We start from the raw sequence: 19337 nt of genomic DNA on the forward strand, positions 1-19337 counted from the left end.
CCAAAGTGGGCACATGTTAAGTAACATCCTTTCCTCCCCCCGCAAAACAGCTATTCTTTCTATTCCTACCAGGGAACAAATAAATCTAACACAATGGCAAGCCCTATGGAAATAAATCTTGGGGCCAATCTATCAGCAAATTTATTTATTTTGCCAGGTAAGAGAGAAAACTATAATCTTCAATCACCATTATTTTATAAACTAAAGTATATTTTAATTAGAATTAGAGGAAGAATATAACCTCAGAATAACAGCTTGCTCTTGCCACTGAATACATACAGCTTTATGAATACCTTTCTATATCATCCTTATGTGTTTTGCTTAACCACGGAGCAGGGGATAATGAAAACATTATTATGGACTCCTACCTGGCCCACTATATGTGAAACACTAGCCTCTGACTGTAATTTAGAAGCTTAGTATTTTAAGAGAAAATTGTAAGGAGGGTTGCATAGAGTATACTCAAAGAAACTACGAACCTAGCCCCAAGATTTCTGTGGCATGTTTTAGGACTACACTAAAAGTATCCTCTGAAAAGTATCTTTTAACTACATGATTCTTAATAACAAATATTACTGTTAGGGTGACTTTATTCTCCAAAAAGGAAAAGGAAAGAAATGCAGCTCTACTCATATAACAGAATATAACAGTCAGTGGGGAAATATAATTCAATTTACAGAAATTCACAGAATTTATAGAAATCTAACTCCTCAAGAAAATGTCTGTAGTGTAAACTGAGGTGCACCCAAATGGTTTTTTATAGCTTAATTTGTAAAATCACAGCAAACATTGCAGTGCATACCCTAAAAGCTTGTCGCAGCCCTCCATTATCGGCAATATTTTCTCCCAGTGTCCTCTTCCCCTTCACCTAACAGAAAGAAAAAGAAAAAATAAGAAAAATAAGAGTGTTTCACAGCCAACCATCATTCAGCAAGAGGCATAAATATGATAGCAAGAAAACAGTGCCGTATTTTAAGGAGAAAATTGCATTCAATACATCAGAGGTAGTCATAACATATTATGAGATGGCAAACGAACCCCAGCAAGGTGCTCCTGAATATAATTTCTATTTTATTATGCTACACATTTCTTTCTCACCCATCTCTCTATTCTCACCAATTTAGCCAGCTCCAACAAAATGTTAACATATTCTGAGTGACTCTGGTTTAATGGGGACAAAATAGAAATGTCAACATACAGATTATTTTCTCTGATTAACTCACATAATTTGAGTATTCTTTTTAGTGAGCTTCTGTTTCCAAATATCTACTATCCATACAGGAATAAGGTTTTAACACAGACCACTACCATTTTACCTTCAGCAATTTTCATGAAAAATTAAGAAGAGGATAGTTCTCATGGGGAACAAAAATCCAATAGAAGAAGTACAGACCACAAGGTCAAGGTCTGCAACATGTATGACAACCAGCCAAGCACAAGGAAGAAATTCTTCCAAACACTTGAAGATTATTTCTTAAACCCTTAAATAGGCCAGAACAAAAAGTATTCTAAACCAAGACAGCCACAAGCCAAACTCCAACCTCCTGCTTGTTTTTGTACAGGCTGCAGGGCCAGCCTGGGTTTTACATTTTTCAATGGTTTGGAAGAAAACAGAAAGAAGGATAATGTCTCGTGGCATGTGAAAATTATACAGAGTTCAAATTTCAGTGTCTATAGCTCAATTTCTATGGGAACACAGGCACGTTCATTCAAGTGCATATTGTCTGTGGCTGTTTGCTTCCTACAGTGGCAGAGTTGAGTAGTTGCAACAGACCTTGCAACTCACAAAACCAAAGTTATTTACTGTCCGGCCTTTGACAAAGAGAGCTTGCCAATCCCCGTATCAAAGACAAAATAATGCCCTATAATAATAAAGAGGTCTATGTTCGAATCCCTAGAACCTGTGAAAAGATGACTTTCTGCAGCAAAAGGCACATTTAAAATATGATTACATTAAGGATCTTGAGATGGAGACATTAGCCTACATTATCCAGGAGAGTCCAGTATAATTAACTACAAGGGTCTATACAAATGGAGGAAAAGGCAGTTAGGAGAGGGAGTGTGTCAGGGTGATGCCATGTGACGAGACCTGACCAATCATTGCTGGCTTTGAAGAAGAAAGGGAGCAGGAGCCAAAGAATGTGGGCAGCCTCTAAAAGCTAGAAAAGACAAGGCAAAAGATTCTCTCCTAAAGCAGCCCTGCGGACACCTTGACTTGAGCTGAGACCTGAGTCAGAAATACAGAACTGCAAAATAATACATTTGTGCTGCTTCAAGTCACTAAGTTTGTCGTGATTTGTTATAGCAGCAACAGGAGACTAATACACATAGTTCCGAATTTTCAAGCTACAGATCTTACCAACTCCTTATTTTTAAGATAGTCCAGTCACCTGGGTGTCAGGAAATACCCATGAATAAGAACAGATCTTCAGAAAACACTCATCTCTGTAAGCACCCAGGATCCTCCTAGCTTCAGTCCCCCAAAGTTAGCACTCCTGCTTTGCCTAGCGTCTTTCTTTTACTACAGTCCTATGAGGCAAGTGCTGTTATCACCACCCTTTACTTAACCAATGAGGAATCTAAGGCTGAGAGTGTGCGTCACAGGTGTCACCTGGTGTTGCACCAGATCCCCTGTCCCACCAGGACTGTGAACCCATCCCGGCAACTGCTACAGGCTGAGGAAGATTAAGCTTAGCTTAGGGGAATCCAGTCCCCTGGAGCTTGCTGGGAGATGATACCAGTTACCTCTCAGTGTGCAGTGAGAACAGTCCAGCCCCTCATCCCAGACTGAACAATTTCTACAATGCAACTCATGCTCCAGAATCCTCTAAGGGATGAGACTGAGGCTAAAATTCTGAAACCAGCATGTTTTCCTCGTCACCTTACAGGTTTCTCCTGAAACTACTTCTGTGGCTGACTCCTTTATCTAAGAAACCTCTTCTCAGGCTCTGTTCTAATGGACCTGACCTAAGAGGGATGCAGTGAATTCACATTTCACAGGGATTCAAACTCAAGTAATCTCTGCCCAGAGCCTTTGCTCAGATGATAACATCTGCCTGCAATGCAGGAGACCCAGGTTTGATTCCTGGGTCGGGAAGATCCCCTGGAGAAGGAAATGGCAATCCACTCCAGCACTCTTGCCTGGAAAATCCCATGGATGGAGGAGCCTGGTAGGCTACAGTCCACGGGGTTGCAAAGAGTTGGACACAACTTCACTTTATGTTACTTTCTCAAGCCTTAACTCCTTTTGACTCTACTGCTTCTGTTTCTAACCACTCGTGCTCAAACTGAATCTCCTTCCTTGTTCCTCTAAGCTTTTCTTTTAGAGGTCTGAGGAGTAGTTTTACCCTTCAGGCTCCTCCCACTCTTGACCACCTCAGTAAACCATTCGGCCTCAAGGATGCCTCTCAGAACTCATCGGCTGCTAACAGCCCGTTTCTCTGATGCTCCACTGGAGCTCCCCCCAGTCCAGCAAAGAATAACTCAGGCATAGAGGACTGGGCTCCACAGATGAAGCTAGAAAAATACAGCACGGCCCTTTATGTCCACAAAGGAAGCCATCGCTTCTCCTCAGGGAATGAGAGCGAAGCCGTTTTCTGATGGTTGAATGGATTTATGCTGAGACAGGCATGCCCTTTCTAGCGTCCTTGTTGTAAAGGTACACATCTGTCAGAATTCAGTTTCGATATCTGACACTTTGGCCAAAATGGATGTTGTACAACAGTCCCCGCCCAACTCATCACCCAGGTTTCAAATGATGTAAAATAGAGAATGATATGGGAAGAGTGGGGTTTTGGAGTCATACCAATGTAAGCTCTAATGTAGATTCTACCATGGGTTTTAATCTCTTTGAGCCTCAGTTTCCTCATATGTAGAATAACCCAGTAATATGAACACCTCTCAAACCATTATGAGGATGAAATTCGTTCCAAGTGTAAAGTCTAATCTCCATGCCTGTATATAATTATCACCAGGAAATATGCATTCCCTTCCTCCAAGAAAATTGCTCTTCTATTGTTTTTTTTGTTTGTTTGTTTGTTTTTAGCCACTATTGTTTGTTCTCCCCTGGGATGGTGTACCTACGAGTATGTCACAAAGTATTAGGAATATTAAGCGTAATTCATTGAGTACTGATTGCATAGCAGGCACTGGGCTGGTGCTTTACGTTACCTCAGTTATTTAATTCTTATGACAAGCTAATAAAGAGTTAAAAAATAGTTACCCATTTCACAGATAAAGTCTCTGAGACACTGGAATGTTAAATAACTTGCCTAAGTTCAAAAAAACTTACAATCTGCGATTGGTTAAACCAAAATATGGACCTGTGTCTGACTCTAGAATCCTTCCCCTATGCTTTTCTTTTTTTTTTTTTAATTTCAAGAATACTTTGCTAGTTTTCTAGATGGATTTTCACCATGTGATAACCCCTGAATTGAAAACAGAAACACAAAAGTATCTGTTTTAGGTCTTCCCATGACATTGTTGTAGACAGTTTAAAAATACATGGGCAGAGAAATGGCTTTCCAGGGCACTGATGGAGGAGCTATAGACTCAAGGATACAGACGCTGCTTTCATGTCCCAGATAAGGAGTGCTCTCCCTTGTGCTGTACATAGATCAAGAACCAGCAGAACCAACTCAGTGTTCAGAAACATTCCCTGTAAAAGTGCATGGATTTTTTACCTGAATTCTTCTGGAGTGGTGAAATATAGCTCAGCAGACTAGACTTGAGGCATAGTGAGGTTTCAGGTGCTCTCCCAGCCCCAGGAAGTTATTGGGTAGCAGACATGCTTGACTGATGGACCAAGAGACTCTAGGGAAACCCCGTGTACATACATCCATCTACCCTGGTTTTGTGGGGTCTCCTGCTTTTCTTAGGTGCTGTGCCCTTGACTAGACAAATTAGGAGCCCAAAGTTTTCACAGTGTTTTAGAGGATCTTCATGCAGACCCATAACCTACCAACAATTCTTCATTATTGGTCTCATTGTCAAATATAGTGAGAGAAATCTGTGTCTTGTAATTATGAAAGCAGGGACAGAAAATGCAACTGGAAAACTACAAGAAAAAAAAAAAACTAATAGTGGTGGAAGGGAATGGAAGCTAACCTGATCAAACCAGCAAAATAAGAAAAGGGAAAAGAAGTAATAAACAATGTATAGGAGATAAACTATACAGAGAAAACTGTAAAAATTGTATTTGAAAGCCTGAAACAAAAACCAAACAGACGGAAAGATATACCACATACTTGAACAACAGGATTATGACAGAAATGCCAATTACATGCATTTAATGTGATTTAACTTAGAATCTTGGGCTTCCCAGGTGGTGCTAGTAGTAAAGAAGACATATGCCAATGGAGGAGATACAAGAAACGCGGGTTTGATCCTTGGGTCAGGAAGATCCCCTGGGAGGAGGACATGGCAACCCACTCCAGTATTTTTGTCTGGAGAATCCCATGGACAGAGGAGACTGGCGGGCTACAGTCCATGGGGTCACCAAGAGTCAGACACAAAACTGAAGCAACTTAGCATGCACACACACAACTTAGAACCATAATGGGATTTTCTTGGGGAGTGGGTAAAGAGTGGGTAAAAGGATCCTGGAATTTATACAGAGGTATATTTGCCTGAGAATGGCCAACCATATAAAAGAACAGTGAGGGAGAGCTTGTATTGGCAGATACCAGAAAAATCCATACAGCCACAGTAAAAATGCACTGGTACAGAAATCAACAAGTAGATCAGCAGACTAGAATATATAAACCAGAAATTTATCTCAGTATATATGAGATTCTAATATTTCACGAATATTCAATTCAGTAAGAAAAAACATATTTTAGTCAGTGATACTGGATCAATTTATCCTTTTGGAAGAAGATAAAAGTGAACTTTCATATTAAACTCCATAGCAAAATAGGTTTCACATGCATGAATATTTAAATGCAAAATGACAAAACAATTTAAAAAAAATCCTTCCCAGTAAAGCTGCTGCTGCTACTGCTAAGTTGCCTCAGTCATGTCCGACTCTGTCCGGCCCAACAGTCAGCAGCCCACCAGGCTCCCCCGGTCCCTGGGATTCCCCAGGCAAGAAACTGGAGAGGGTTGCCATTTCCTTCTCCAATGCATGAAAGTGAAAAGTGAAAGTGAAGTCGCTCAGTCATGTCCGACTCTTAGTGACCCCATGGACTGCAGCCCACCAGGCTCCTCCGTCCATGGGATTCTCCAGGCAAGAGCACTGGAGTGGGGTGTCATTGCCTTCTCCATCCCAGTAAAGCTAGGAGATTTCATATATGATATAGAATGGAAATATATAAAAAAGAGGTATCTTTTGACTCTATGGAAATATTTAAATTTTGTTTGTCAAAAAATACCATATACAAAGTACAATGGATGAGAAATATATTGAGGGGGAAATACTATAATATAAATGACATAAAATTTTAACATCTATAATATTTTTAAAGTTATCATAAATTGACAAGGAAATAATACATAAATGTTTCTCCACACATCACTGGTACAAATGTGAAATATTATAACTTCTTAGGAACAGTAGGAAACTATCCTATAGGGAAAAAAAAGAATATATACATAATAAGAGTATTTAGTGCCACAGTATTTATTATGGAGAAATAATTGGAGACACAGTGTAACCCCTCAACAAGACATTAGTCAGTTGTGTTAGACTAGGGGTCCCCAACCTCTGGGATCTAATGCCTGATGATCTGAGGTGAAGCTGATGTAATAATAGAAACAAAGTACACAATAAATGTAATGCTCATGAATCACCCCAAAACCACATCCCCCACCCCATCCAAAGAAAAACTGTCTACCTTGATACTAGTCCCTCATGCCAAAAAGGCTGGATACCGCTGTGTTAAGAGTACATTCACACCATGGACTTTTAGGCAGCCACTGAAAACAATGAAGTAAAGGCAGGTGTGTGGTGTACACACATGTGTTTGCGTGTGTGTGTTTATCTCTATGTGAGCCTGGGGAAAAGTGTATCAGGTTATTGAGATGGATTATAGGTGGGGAAGATAAAAGCAATGAGAGGGAAAGGGAAAGGCAGCACAGGTGAAGACAAAAAAGGAAAGGAACAATATTTCACGCAGAAAAAGCATGTATAAAATCAAATTTGTGTCTTTATAAGAATGCATATAAGTATATATAAGAGAAAATCAATATTTTAAAAGTTTTTTTTTCTTTTGCTCAAACTTCTTTATCTAAGAGCTCTTAACCAATTCAGAGTTATTAATTCAAATTGTGGCATGTCAATGAGAGTTTGCTGTATGGCTCAGGAAACTCAAACAGGGGCTCTGTATCAACCTAGAGGGGTGGGATGGGGAGGGAGATGGGAGGAAGGTTCAAAAGGGAGGGGATATATGTATAGCTATGGCTGATTCATGCTGAGGTTTCACAGAAAACAGCAAAATTCTGTAAGGCAATTATCCTTCAATAAAAAGCAGACAAATTTAAAAATTAAAACAAAATTGTGGCATGTGTGCTCAGTCGTGTCCAACTCTTTGAGAGCCCATGGACTGTAGCCCACCAGGCTCCTCTGTCCATGGAATTCTCCAGGCAAGAATACTGCAGTGGGTTTCCATGCCCTCTTTAAACTGGTGATTTTTTTTTCAATGAATTAAAGCTAAGCAGTAGTTTGGAAAGAAATCTTTCTAATGATACAGAGTTTAGATTTTTGAGATTTTATTATTTACCTTTGCTGCACAGTTTTCTGTACTAATCTGAATCTAGGAGAACAGACTAATGTTTAGGCCTATAATTCTCAAACTGTAACTTCTATCAGAATCACCAGAGGGCTTATGAAAAGACAAAATGCTTGACTACCAGGCCCCACCCTCCCACCTACCCCTACACCCCCACTCCCCAACTCCAAGATTCTGAGTCAGTAGGTCTGAATTAAGACTAAAGAATTTGTATTCCTGACAAGTTCCCCAGGGAGTCTGACACTGTTGACCTGGGAAATATATTTTGAGTATCAATGGTCGAAAGCAAGCTAGTGTCTACATGAGGAAAAATGACTCACAACATGTCCCCTTCACTGCAGTTGTACTCACATTTAAGCCAGCTTTCTTCCAATAGTAGTTGCTATACTGGTTAATCATGCACTTTGTTTTTTCCTTAAACTTTTCTTCTGAATCCATAGACCACCAAGGATCCAGGTTTCCATTTTTATCATATTTTCGACCTGGCCAAAAGGAAAGTTAAAATATATTCGCATTATTTATGGAAACAAATAAATTTCTTCATCTTCCCTTTCCTTCACTTCAGCAAGCCTTGAAAACACAGTCCCAGTATCAGGGACCACTCCTAGAAGCATTTCCCGCTTTCTCTCCAGTGTCACAGGTTAATTAATTGTAAAAAGTCAGGAAAAGAGAAAAAGATCTGAGGAAGTTCTGTACTTCTAAGCAACCAAGGATACTTTAAGGTTTATCAACTTATGGCATGTACCATTCTTGACCAATCTCAGATTGTTTCTACCTGCGCTGACCCCAAATATTCTCTAAATTATGAAATGAAATGGCTGCCTTCAGAAAGCCCATGGAAGGAGTCAAAGCACCACTGCTTGTGAAATTCCAAATGATCCATAGGAACAGCCTCGGTGAGTCACTCACACCCTGAGACCACAGCCCCTGACTCAGCGCTAAAAGGATCGTGTTTCCTCCAAGTTGCCAGCAGCCAAGAGACATATAAAACCTCTCTTATGAATCATTCCACAGCCATCAGTGTAGACGGAAGGCCCATCTGTCCTGCTCTGACAAGGAAGGTTGCTCTAAAAAGAGAACTTGGAACAAGAATGGAAATCTCCAAAACACAATGGAAATAAAGATGAGTTATACATGCTTTTTTGCTACAGGTTCGTTGTTCATTTTCCCTGCATCCCTCAAAAACAACAACAACAACAACAACTCTGGGTGTATCTGGAATATCTCCTATACTCAAGGTTGTTATTGGTTTAAATTTAATTACACAGAGAACTTCTCACTGAGCTTAGAAGAAAGTCCCCAAAGCAAAGGTGTTGAGGAAAATGACCCAGAGATCTTAGCAAGGCTGCATGCCACTACCACCCCAATTCCCCCACCCCTGGAGAGCTCCAAGTCACTGTCCTTGACCTGCTAACCAAGAGATCATTAAATAGTTACTGTGCAATGCACTCTTCTAAGTATTGGCTACAGAATGAAATGCCATCTTTAGATTCTGTCCAAAAGGCTGCCAGAAGATTCTGAGGGAGAACCATACTGAAGTTTCCCAGGGAAAAAAGAGCCTAGAACCAAGAGACCACTACTGGCTTTTGTTTCTTAGCTAAGACTCTCCTCTCAGATAACCCAAATGCAGCTCAGGAGATTCAGGTGACTCCCAGGCAGCTACATTTCAACAGGGAGGGGTGGCAAGGGGAGCAAAATACCTCCAGTGATTAAGGAAAGGCTGCTAGGTGTAAAGAATTATCCAGAAGGAGAGGAACCAAAAGGATCTCTGGCCCTGGGGTAGACATCCAGGAAAGGATGTTGGAGATCTCACAGATATGGAAGAAAGAGGTCCCTCTAAACAGTGTTGCCTTGGGCTAAGCAGTTCCTGAGTCTGCCCTGTATATCACTGTGTGCCAGGCTTGCTCTGTCCATGGAATTCTCCAGGCAAGAATACTGGAGTGGATTGCCATTTCCTTCTCCAGGCTATCTTCCCAACCCAGGGATCGAACCCACATCTCCTGCTTGGCAGGTGGATTCTTTAACACTTAGCCACCTGGTAAGCCCAAAGGAGAAAGGAGTTCTGATTTAAAATGATGACTTTCAAAGGGCAATCGTTTGTTTAGTTTGGGCAATACTCTGCTCTTTTAGCTTATATGTCATCAAGATACATACCATACTCTATATTATGCATTATCAGGAAAACATAGCCTTTCTAAAAGAAATCCTGAATACATGAGAGCATGGAGGAAAACAGAGATTAAACACTGCATAAACCTTGAAATAGTGTAAAGGAATCAGTTAGCCAAGTTTCAAGAATCCTAACTGACTGAGTCCTAACTCGGCAGCATGTAGAATCATCTTCAGAACTCACACCTCTGGGGAGAGCATCTCAAAATCCTGAATAAAGAAAGGAAGAGAAGCTATAAAGTCATTCCTATAACTACTGTGGCAGCTACAGCAATTCAGATCTAAATGCAAAACTAATTTCACTGAAATTACAAGGTCTGCTTTAATTCTACCCCATCTCCAACAGGAACAATTATTTATTTATTGCAAGCTAATACAACAAGACATGGGGGGAAGTTTTCAATCAGCAATTATACTGCTTTGGATAATCTTCAATCTAAGATGATGCCACTCTCCAAAGATAATAGCAACAATTAACATGCATATCATCAACATGACCATAAAAGCATCAGCTTATACATTGAATCGGTACTTACCATTATTATCAAATCCATGTGTAAATTCATGTCCAACAATTACTCCTATAGCACCATAACTCAGAGATCTATGGCATAAATATATAAATGAGTTAAAATTATAAGCATGAATGTCAGAGCATAATTCTTTATTTTTTTTCAATGAAAAGCCAAGACAATCTGTTTTCTACTAACCACATCCACAAAACTGTAATAAAAAAAAGTAAACACATCCTTGTCATTGAAGTAGACAAAGAAACTATAATTTCTAATGGTGTTACTATGAGCATATATGAGCCTTAGTTTCTACCCAGTGAAATCAGGGATACGAAAGTGATGGTTTCTAAAGTCCCTTTCAGCCCTGAGGCTTCTGTGGGTATATACACACTCTAACTGCAGTTTATATTTATAAACACCCAAAGCAGTAGCAGGTTTTGAAAAGATCCTGTCAGTAAACATACTGTTTATTTTTCATCTGTGAACCTGTTGAAAAATCACTATAGACTTAGAAGTTAAATTGTTTTCCAAATGTAGACATAAAACAGGAATAGAACAGAGATTAAAAGGGATCACCCTGCTTTCAAAGGTAGTCACATTCCTCTGCTTCTGTGACAGACAAATTCACAGGTGGACAGCAGACTATGAAGCCTGAACCAGATTTGGAAAAGGTGTTAGAGTATTTCTGTTCACCTACAAAGGCGACCGCTGACAATTCCACACACCCTGAATGCGTGTGCCCCTCCTCCCACCAAGAGATAATCTATTTCCTTCCCCCTTGAAACTGGATGGGCCTTGGGACTTGCTGTGGCCACCAGAATTCAGCGCAAGGGGCCAGGTGTGACTTCTGGGCTGAGGCCTTACAGCTTCCATTTTTGTGCCCTCTTGGAAGTCAGTTGCAGTGTAAAGAAGTTGGAGTAAGGAGCTGGAGATGCCAAGTGAAGCAAGTGAGAGATGCCAAACGTTGAGAGACATCTAAAGGACGAGAGAAGCCCAGCCATTCGAGCCAGCCCAACCAAGGCACCAGACATGTGAGTGAAGTCATCTTAGATCCCACGGCCCCAGTCGAGCTGCTCAGCCAATACTATACAGAGCAGAAATAAGCTGTCTTGACTGGAGTACTGCCCCAACTGCAGAATCATGAGCTAACAGTGGTGGCACTTTGTTACATAGCAATAGGTAACTAAAAGAGAACACATAAATGATGTATCAGGAAATCAGTAAGGGGGTTTCCCTATGTATATGTCTAGGATTTTCTCTTTCAACTAAAAGTTCTCTGAAGACAAAACCCTTATCTACTTGATTGCTGCTAAATTCTGTGGATTTAGGACACGGTAAATGAGTAACAATGATTTAACTAACTGATTAACTTGACCATTTCTTGCAAGTGATCAGATCAATATGTTACTTATTTTAGTCATTCAGTGTGCACATGAGGATTAAAGACAACTTTAAATCTTTGTTATAAGGATTCTTCCTGAGATTTGTAATTATACAAAAATATTTCACTTGATTCCTGACATGCAACATCAAAATCACCCAGCACTAGATAGGACCTGTAAGTGGAAGGAACAAGAAATTTGAAGCAACATGTTATTACAGGACATAATGATCCTTAACATGCTAATTCCTTGTCACAACTATACCCAAGGAAGTGCTGCAAGATTTAATTTTTCCCCTTGGTGGCAATTCCTTCCTTTGTTATTTCTTTCCTGCAAGGTAATTTGCATTTGAAAAAAAATGCTTTCCTACTGTTTTTCCATCATTGCAAACCTTCATTAAAGAAGTGAGAGTAAAATGATGCATTTCAATCATAGAGCTATGAGAGCAGGGTGGGACAAACTTGTAATTCTACATAGAGCTAATTTTTGCAGCAGTACCCCTCACTATGCAGCCTGTAACATTTCATTTTTCTAGGCCTCTTAGCTCCAAGAATAGTGTTCAGTCCTCTACACACCTCAGTCAATGTTGTTGACTGGATGAATTTAAGGGATGAACCATGGGGGCTTACAGCAACTGCTCTGCAATAAATGTCCCTTAAGAGGGACTGCTCCAAAGAGCTTCCTATTCACAAAGGGTAATAGAGAATTCAGAAAATGATTGAATCATTGTAAGTTTCAATTCTCAGTTACATAATCACAATCTTTTGGACAAGAGACAAAAAGTAAAAGTAATTTTAGATGACTAAGCCTGACAATGATAATGCTTCATAACACTAAATTTGCATCTTTCATTTTATCAATGGACATTATTTAAATTAGCATGTCATAAAAATAAATAAATAAATTCGTATGCCTTTTAAAATGTGACTGGCTGGCCAGAAACAAGAAGACTCCTGCAGAGAAAATCTAGCCTTCCAAAAATAAAATGGAAAAGATGACAATTTGTCCACCTACTCAGTTTCTCTTTTGTTCTTACCACCCAACGGGTTTCACATATGCACAGGATTTGCTGTCAACAACAAAGCAACTGTGATCTCACTCTGTCATCAAGCAAAGGCTACTCTATGCCTGGTGTGGAAATTCATAAAAATCTCAGAGTTACAAGCAGCTTTAAGGTCATCTAGTTCAATTCCTTAGCAGAGGCATAGTTTCCCTCTACAAAAAACCCATTCAAATGGTCCTAAGAGTTCTCTTCTTAGGCGTGTCCAATAACCAGGAGCTCATCCCCTTCTGAGGCGGCCCATTCCCTCTTTGAGTAGTTCTAGATAAAACAGCGCTCCCTAAAGCTGACCTAGAATCTCTCTCCTATCTATTGGTCTGGTGGAGTGGTACAGGTGTTCTAGCTGAATACCCTCTGACCTCCCTAAATTTACTAAATAATTTTGCCATCCTAACTTTCTTTCAAAAACATGAAGATGCTTACGAGGTTATCCCTCAAATACTCTCTTCTCAAGTTCTTTCAACTCTTCTCGTCAGTCATGAATTCGAGGCCAGCGATTTCCAAAACATAGAAAAAAGTGAGATTAGGAACTCTGAATTAAACACATTTAGATAGATTTTTCTTGCAGAACTTCTTGGGAATTTCTACGCTGCTAAGTACTGTGATTCTCCAAAAGAAATGGAAGGGAAGGAATATTCACCTCCATTATTACTCCATGGGACACACACTTTGGAATATGCTGTCCTAGGCCATTTAAAATCCTGATTTTTTTCTCTGGAAACAATTCAGCTTGTTGATATCACCACAATTAGACACAACACCCATGAGGGGGCTAAGCTGACCAGTGTGAGGAGAGAGAATACCCACTCGTTGGATCTGGAGGAGATCCATCTAAGAGAGATGGATATATGGGAACCCATCTCACTACACTGTGATTCCCATCTCAACAGCATCACCATATTTCTAACGCTAAATGTCCAAAAGATGCTTAATAATTATTGAATGGGTATCTTAACAGAGGATGGATGGCTTCAATGCAAAACATAGAACCCATAGAAAAAAAAATAAAAATCTCTCTCTAGCTCAGCATAAAGGTGAACATCAACATTTCCTAAGTTTCTATGATTTTGACTTTTATATCAGAAAATCATCTCATGGACACGATAAACAAATTCACTGATCAATAAATTCAAACTCCAACCTGACTATGTCCAAGTGTCCAGGCATATAACCACAATAACAGAAGGTCAGTTTAACTGCTAATGATAAGCAACCTCAAAAATTCTAGGACCCTCTTTAGACCCTCTTAGCAAATATTTAGTCTGTCTTTAACTTTATGGAAATATATATAAATTTCTAATCTTAACAATACAAAAAAACTGATTACAAATATCTGAACACTGATTAAAACTCTCTGAACACTGATGAAAACTGCCGACAAAGGTCTGTCTAGTCAAAACTATGGTTTTTCTAGTAGTCACGTATGGATTGTGAGAGTTGAACCATAAAGCAAGCTGAGTGCAGAAGAATTGATGCTCTTGAACTGTAGTGTTGGAGAAGACTATTGCTGCTGCTGCTGCTGCTAAGTTGCTTCAGTTGTGTCCGACTCTGTGCGACCCCATAGACAGCAGCCCACCAGGCTCCCCCGTCCCTGGGATTCTCCAGGCAAGAACACTGGAGTGGGTTGCCATTTCCTTCTCCAATGCATGTAAGTGAAAAGTGAAAGTGAAGTTGCTCAGTCATGTCTGACTCTTAGCGACCACATGGACTGCAGCCTACCAGGCTCCTCTGTCCATGGGATTGTCCAGGCAAGAGTACTGGAGTGGGCTGCCATTGCCTTCTCTGGAAGACTACTGAGAGTCTTTTGAACTGCAAGGAGATCAAACCAGTCAATCCTAAAGGAAATCAGTCCTGAATATTCATTGGAAGGACTGATGCTGAAGCTGAAGCCCCAATACTTTGGCCACCTGATGCAAAGAACTGACTCACTGGAAAAGATCCTGATGCTGGAAAAGACTGAAGGCAGGAGGAGAAAGGGATGACAGAGGACGAGATGGTTCAATGGCATCACTGACTCGATGGACATGACGTTGAACAAGCTCCGGGAGTTGGTGATGGACAGGGAGGCCTGGTGTGCTGCAGTCCATGGGGTCGCAAAAAGTTGGACACGACTGAGCAACTGAACTAAACTGATGAAAACTATACGGCTGAAACCTGGGATGATATGAATGGATTTTATCCATACAAACTGGTCAATTTTATTTATGCTAATGACAGTGCTTCCCTATTGTAGGCTTTATCGATGCCTGATCCTGTCCCTGGGCACTCACCATTTTTAAGCACACCAATCTGACAGCTTCCAGCTGCCAGCACCTGAAACTAGTTGCCTGAGGGCTTTCTCTGGCTACCAGAGCCCTCTAGGCTTATGCAGGGCAATGCCAGCGAGTTAAAACACCCCGCGGCAGCCTTCAATCAGTTGTAGAAAGTGAGTTGGAAGACAAATACCCCAGTTCCCTTGCCCCTGAGATGAAATTGTGCTGAAGCTTATTCTACAATTTTCCAGCAGAAATGAATTCAAGTTGCCCACAGTAATAACTGGCTTAAAAAAAAAAAAGTGAAGGAGAATTTCCCTGGTGGTCCACTGGTTAAGAATCCACCTGCCAATGAAAGGCACATAGGTTTGATCCCTGATCCAGTAAGATCCCACATGCTTCAGAGCGACTAAGCCCATGTGCCACAACTGCTGAAGCCCGTGCGCCTAGAGCCGGTGCTCCACAACAAGAGAAGCCACCACAGCGAGAAGCCTGTGCACCACAACTAGAGAGCAGCTCCTGGTCTCTGCCACTAGAGAAAGCCCTCCTGAAGCAACGTGGAGCCAGAGCAACCACAAATAAATAAGTTTATAAGTGGAGCAGAAGGCAGATAAGGAGAGCCAGAATGAGATGTGATTATGAATGAATGAATGGTCAGAGTAATGCAACTTTGCTAGTTTGGAAGATGGAGGAAGAGTGCCATGAGCCAAGGAATGTGGGCCACCTCCAGAAGCTAGAAAAGGCAAGGAAACAGACTCCTCCCTATAGCTTCCAGAAAGAAATGCTGCCCTAACAACATCTTGTGTTTAGCACAGAGAGACCCAGGTTGGAGTTCTGACCTATAGAACTGTAACCTAATAAATTTACACGTTTTAAGCCACTTCATTTGTGATAACTCGTTATGATCATCATAGAAAATTCATCTGACACAGTTAATTGGTTTCCTTCCTTCCCTGTCCCATTTCCTCACTGCCCTGGTGGATTTCCTTGTGTCACCTCTGAGAAGAACTACTTGCACTTGAATCCTTGTTACAGAATCTGCTTCTGGGAAAGTCCAAATAACAACATTGCCACTGTATTTCTCTTATTTATATATGTATGTGATCCTATATCTTTTTAACCTACAGAATCATATTCAAATTGTCATTGATCCAAACCAAAATATAAGTGACTACTAAAATCAAAACTACATTTTTCGTGCATTAAAGCATCAGAGCAAGCAAAGGCACATAATAAAAGTGGTGATATAACTGACAATGATTATTAGAATTCCCACTATGTCTGGAAATTCTGAATTACATGAGTCTACAGTCGGTTGGTATTGATGGCCTCTAAAGTGAAATCCCTAACTCCGGACACTGTCCATTTCTGACCTGTTGTATAGCTACCCAGATTATGCTTCTAAAGACAAACTTCATTATCTCTACTTGCTCAAAAATGTCAGTATCTTCTATTGCCTAATGTCCAGGCTCCTTACTGGAATTCAGAGCACTCCAATATCAAACATCAACCTCCTTTTCCAGACTTCTTTTCTACCATTTCCCTTCAAATAACACTTGGACTCACCAAACTAGACTCTTTGCTATTCTAAAAGCAATTTTCTTCCCTTTTTTCACGTTGTTTCTTCCATTTGGAATGGGTTTAAATCCATCACCATAAACTCAAATCCCAACAGTCCTTTAAGGTTCATGTATTTCCAGTATGCATCAATACATAAGTAAACAAATGCATAACAAATGAAAGCTCCCTGTGTACAGGTTAGCTTTCTTAGCCAATCATACACCCTGGTAACAAGCATCAGGAAACAGCTAACATGATGAGAATGGGGACTACCCATGCTGGGTTCCATGCCTTCTTTCGTTTGGTTTTGCTTTTGGTTTGTTTGTTTTGTTTTGTTTTGTTTTTACTTTATATTCTGTGCTCTGCCAAACATCATGTTCTTCCTTCCCTGTCAGTAACTGGTTTCTCTTATTAGTTTACTTACCGAGGATATTCTGTTCCCCAAAAGAAAGGCTTCTGGAGTTCTCCTGCTGGAAATCCTAGGAGAAAGACAAACAAACACGACTGTAAGGGATATAGAGATTGATTTGATGATGAGTACCTGACTGTAGCTTTAGCCTTGGAGTTTCAAAGGCCCATCAGAAAGGTACTCCTCATGGAGCTAGGAGCCCTTGAATAGATCCAACTGCCTCTAAGATATTAATTCAACTGAGTTTGAAATCAGTGCATTCCGTCAGTTTCAAGGAAACCATTTTGTGTAGATACATTATGGGCAGTAGTTCAGGCTGCTGTGAGAGGGGTTCCTTCAGACACAGCACATGAAAGAGTCTTCCAGCCGTCTTGCAGCTTCCCCTGACACAGAAAGGGTTGGCTTCATAGGTGCACAACCAGCGCAGTCACACAGGGCCCCATGCAAAAGAACCTCACATTGGACTTAACGCTCTGTTGTCACTGTCTGAAACACTTAGCAACTTTATGTTTGAATGTGATTTTGGAAGTGGAGACCAAGGGGACAATCAAGCACGTTTGTGAGTAAAGGAGCCATGCACAACATTTCTGTCCACAGTTCCTATTACACTCTATTTGCACACAGCATACAAGATGCTCCCTGGAAGCACAGAACTCTGGTAGACCCACAACATGCGTGAATTCAGCAAGATTCAAAGCAAGCACAAGTTAAGTATGTTACATTTAGGACTGAATAGGCCGGGGTTCTGACAGCCACAAGAGGGCTCTTTCAACTGGAACCAGAATTTGCCTTGACCACCAAAGGCAGCAGTGGCATTCTAAGAACGTGAATAAGAATTCTATCTTATCAGATAGATAAGAATTCTATCTTACTCCTGTTACTTCACTGCATTAGGCAACCATATACATAAAAACGATGACATAAAAGGAAAGGGAAAGATAGGACTACCCCTGGTCTCTCCCTTTCAGCCCTTCCTTATTCATCAGTATACCAAAGGTAGAGACTGTTGATAGAATGCACATGGAATAAAAAATGAAATAAAACCTGCTGAATTAGTTTTATGCAGTGTTTCCACCATCCTGACAAGAAGAAAATACATACTCATGTATAAGCTAGAAAATACAAACTATAATTCTGGTGATTCCATAGCTCAGGTAAAAGTTCTTGTATCTGCATTTGTTTTGGCATTGTACAATATAAAGATGAATGGTAAAATAATGCTGATGATTTAAATTTTTAATTTTCCTTACAACTCACAGTACTAAATAGCAGATAAAAAATACTGTGACCAGTCTACAGAATGAGAGACGAAAGCCAAAGCTTTCTATTGCAGCCCCTTGACAGCACTTTTTCCTGCTTTCTGAAAAGGAGGTCCCTGTTTCTTCATTTGGTACCGAGCCCCACAAATTATGTAGCTGGCCCAGGGTACAGATGAGTGCGAGAAATGCCTTGCTGTGCTTTGCCACTGCAACTCACCATAAATTTTGTACCCTAGAGCGGATCCTAGGAGCTGCACTTACAAGTCATTACAACTGGGAATTGCAATGAATAGTAACAAAAAAACATTAGAAAGAGATACTTTCTGCAGCATCCCTGCCTGTTACAGGGCTAATGCTCAAGGCTCCTAGAGACTGAAAGCTCTTTCATGAGTTCAAAGGTTTTCTCTCCCTTCTTTTCCTCTCAACAACCTGTCTACCTCCCCTCCAAGATAGGACATTATGAGTCATGAGGGCAGGAAAGCAGGTTCTTAATTTAGAAGTGAAATATTAATTTGTGCAATTCATATATATATTATTGATATTTTCTTAATAACATCAATTTTGCAATAGCAGGGTACAAAAACCTTATTGCACAACGGAGATGGATCCAGCCTGGAGTCTTCTCTCTTTCTGCTGCTTTCACATAATGGAAATTGCATCTGACTCTAGAGGGGTGATGTCAATTAATCTTCATAATTTCCACATTTTCTTAAATATCCTTGGCATCTTTACATCAAAATTCCATCCTCTTTTTGGTGATTACTTTTAGTAAGTCATTCTGACTTGGAGATATATATATATATATATATATGCAAATATATACCACATATATATGCAAATCACAGTGTTTGTATGAAAATTCTGTCTCATATATCATCAAAAAGCAATGATCTTTGCTAATAAGAACAATGATCACAGACCAATGTGATTTAATTATTAAATCATTATGGCTTTCTTGCTTGGTAAGGTGCCCAGCTGGCAGCATTTATGTCCACTGCCAACCCCTT

The 19337-nt window shown here is 40.3% G+C and overlaps 1 protein-coding gene across 1 annotated transcript in view; it reads right to left on the minus strand.

Moving 5' to 3' along the window:
• The window catches only part of PHEX (phosphate regulating endopeptidase X-linked), a 204547-nt gene that overhangs the window by 7900 nt on the left and 177310 nt on the right, over positions 1 to 19337 (minus strand). The window contains exons 16-19 of the mRNA XM_052663454.1: positions 17087 to 17141; positions 10433 to 10500; positions 8079 to 8209; positions 803 to 868 (exon numbers count right to left, since the gene is read on the minus strand). Of these exons, the coding sequence (XP_052519414.1) occupies positions 803 to 868; positions 8079 to 8209; positions 10433 to 10500; positions 17087 to 17141 (320 nt within the window). The remainder of the gene's footprint in view (positions 1 to 802; positions 869 to 8078; positions 8210 to 10432; positions 10501 to 17086; positions 17142 to 19337) is intronic.

The sequence above is a fragment of the Budorcas taxicolor genome, chromosome X (assembly GCF_023091745.1).
Source record: "Budorcas taxicolor isolate Tak-1 chromosome X, Takin1.1, whole genome shotgun sequence".
NCBI lineage: Eukaryota > Metazoa > Chordata > Mammalia > Artiodactyla > Bovidae > Budorcas > Budorcas taxicolor.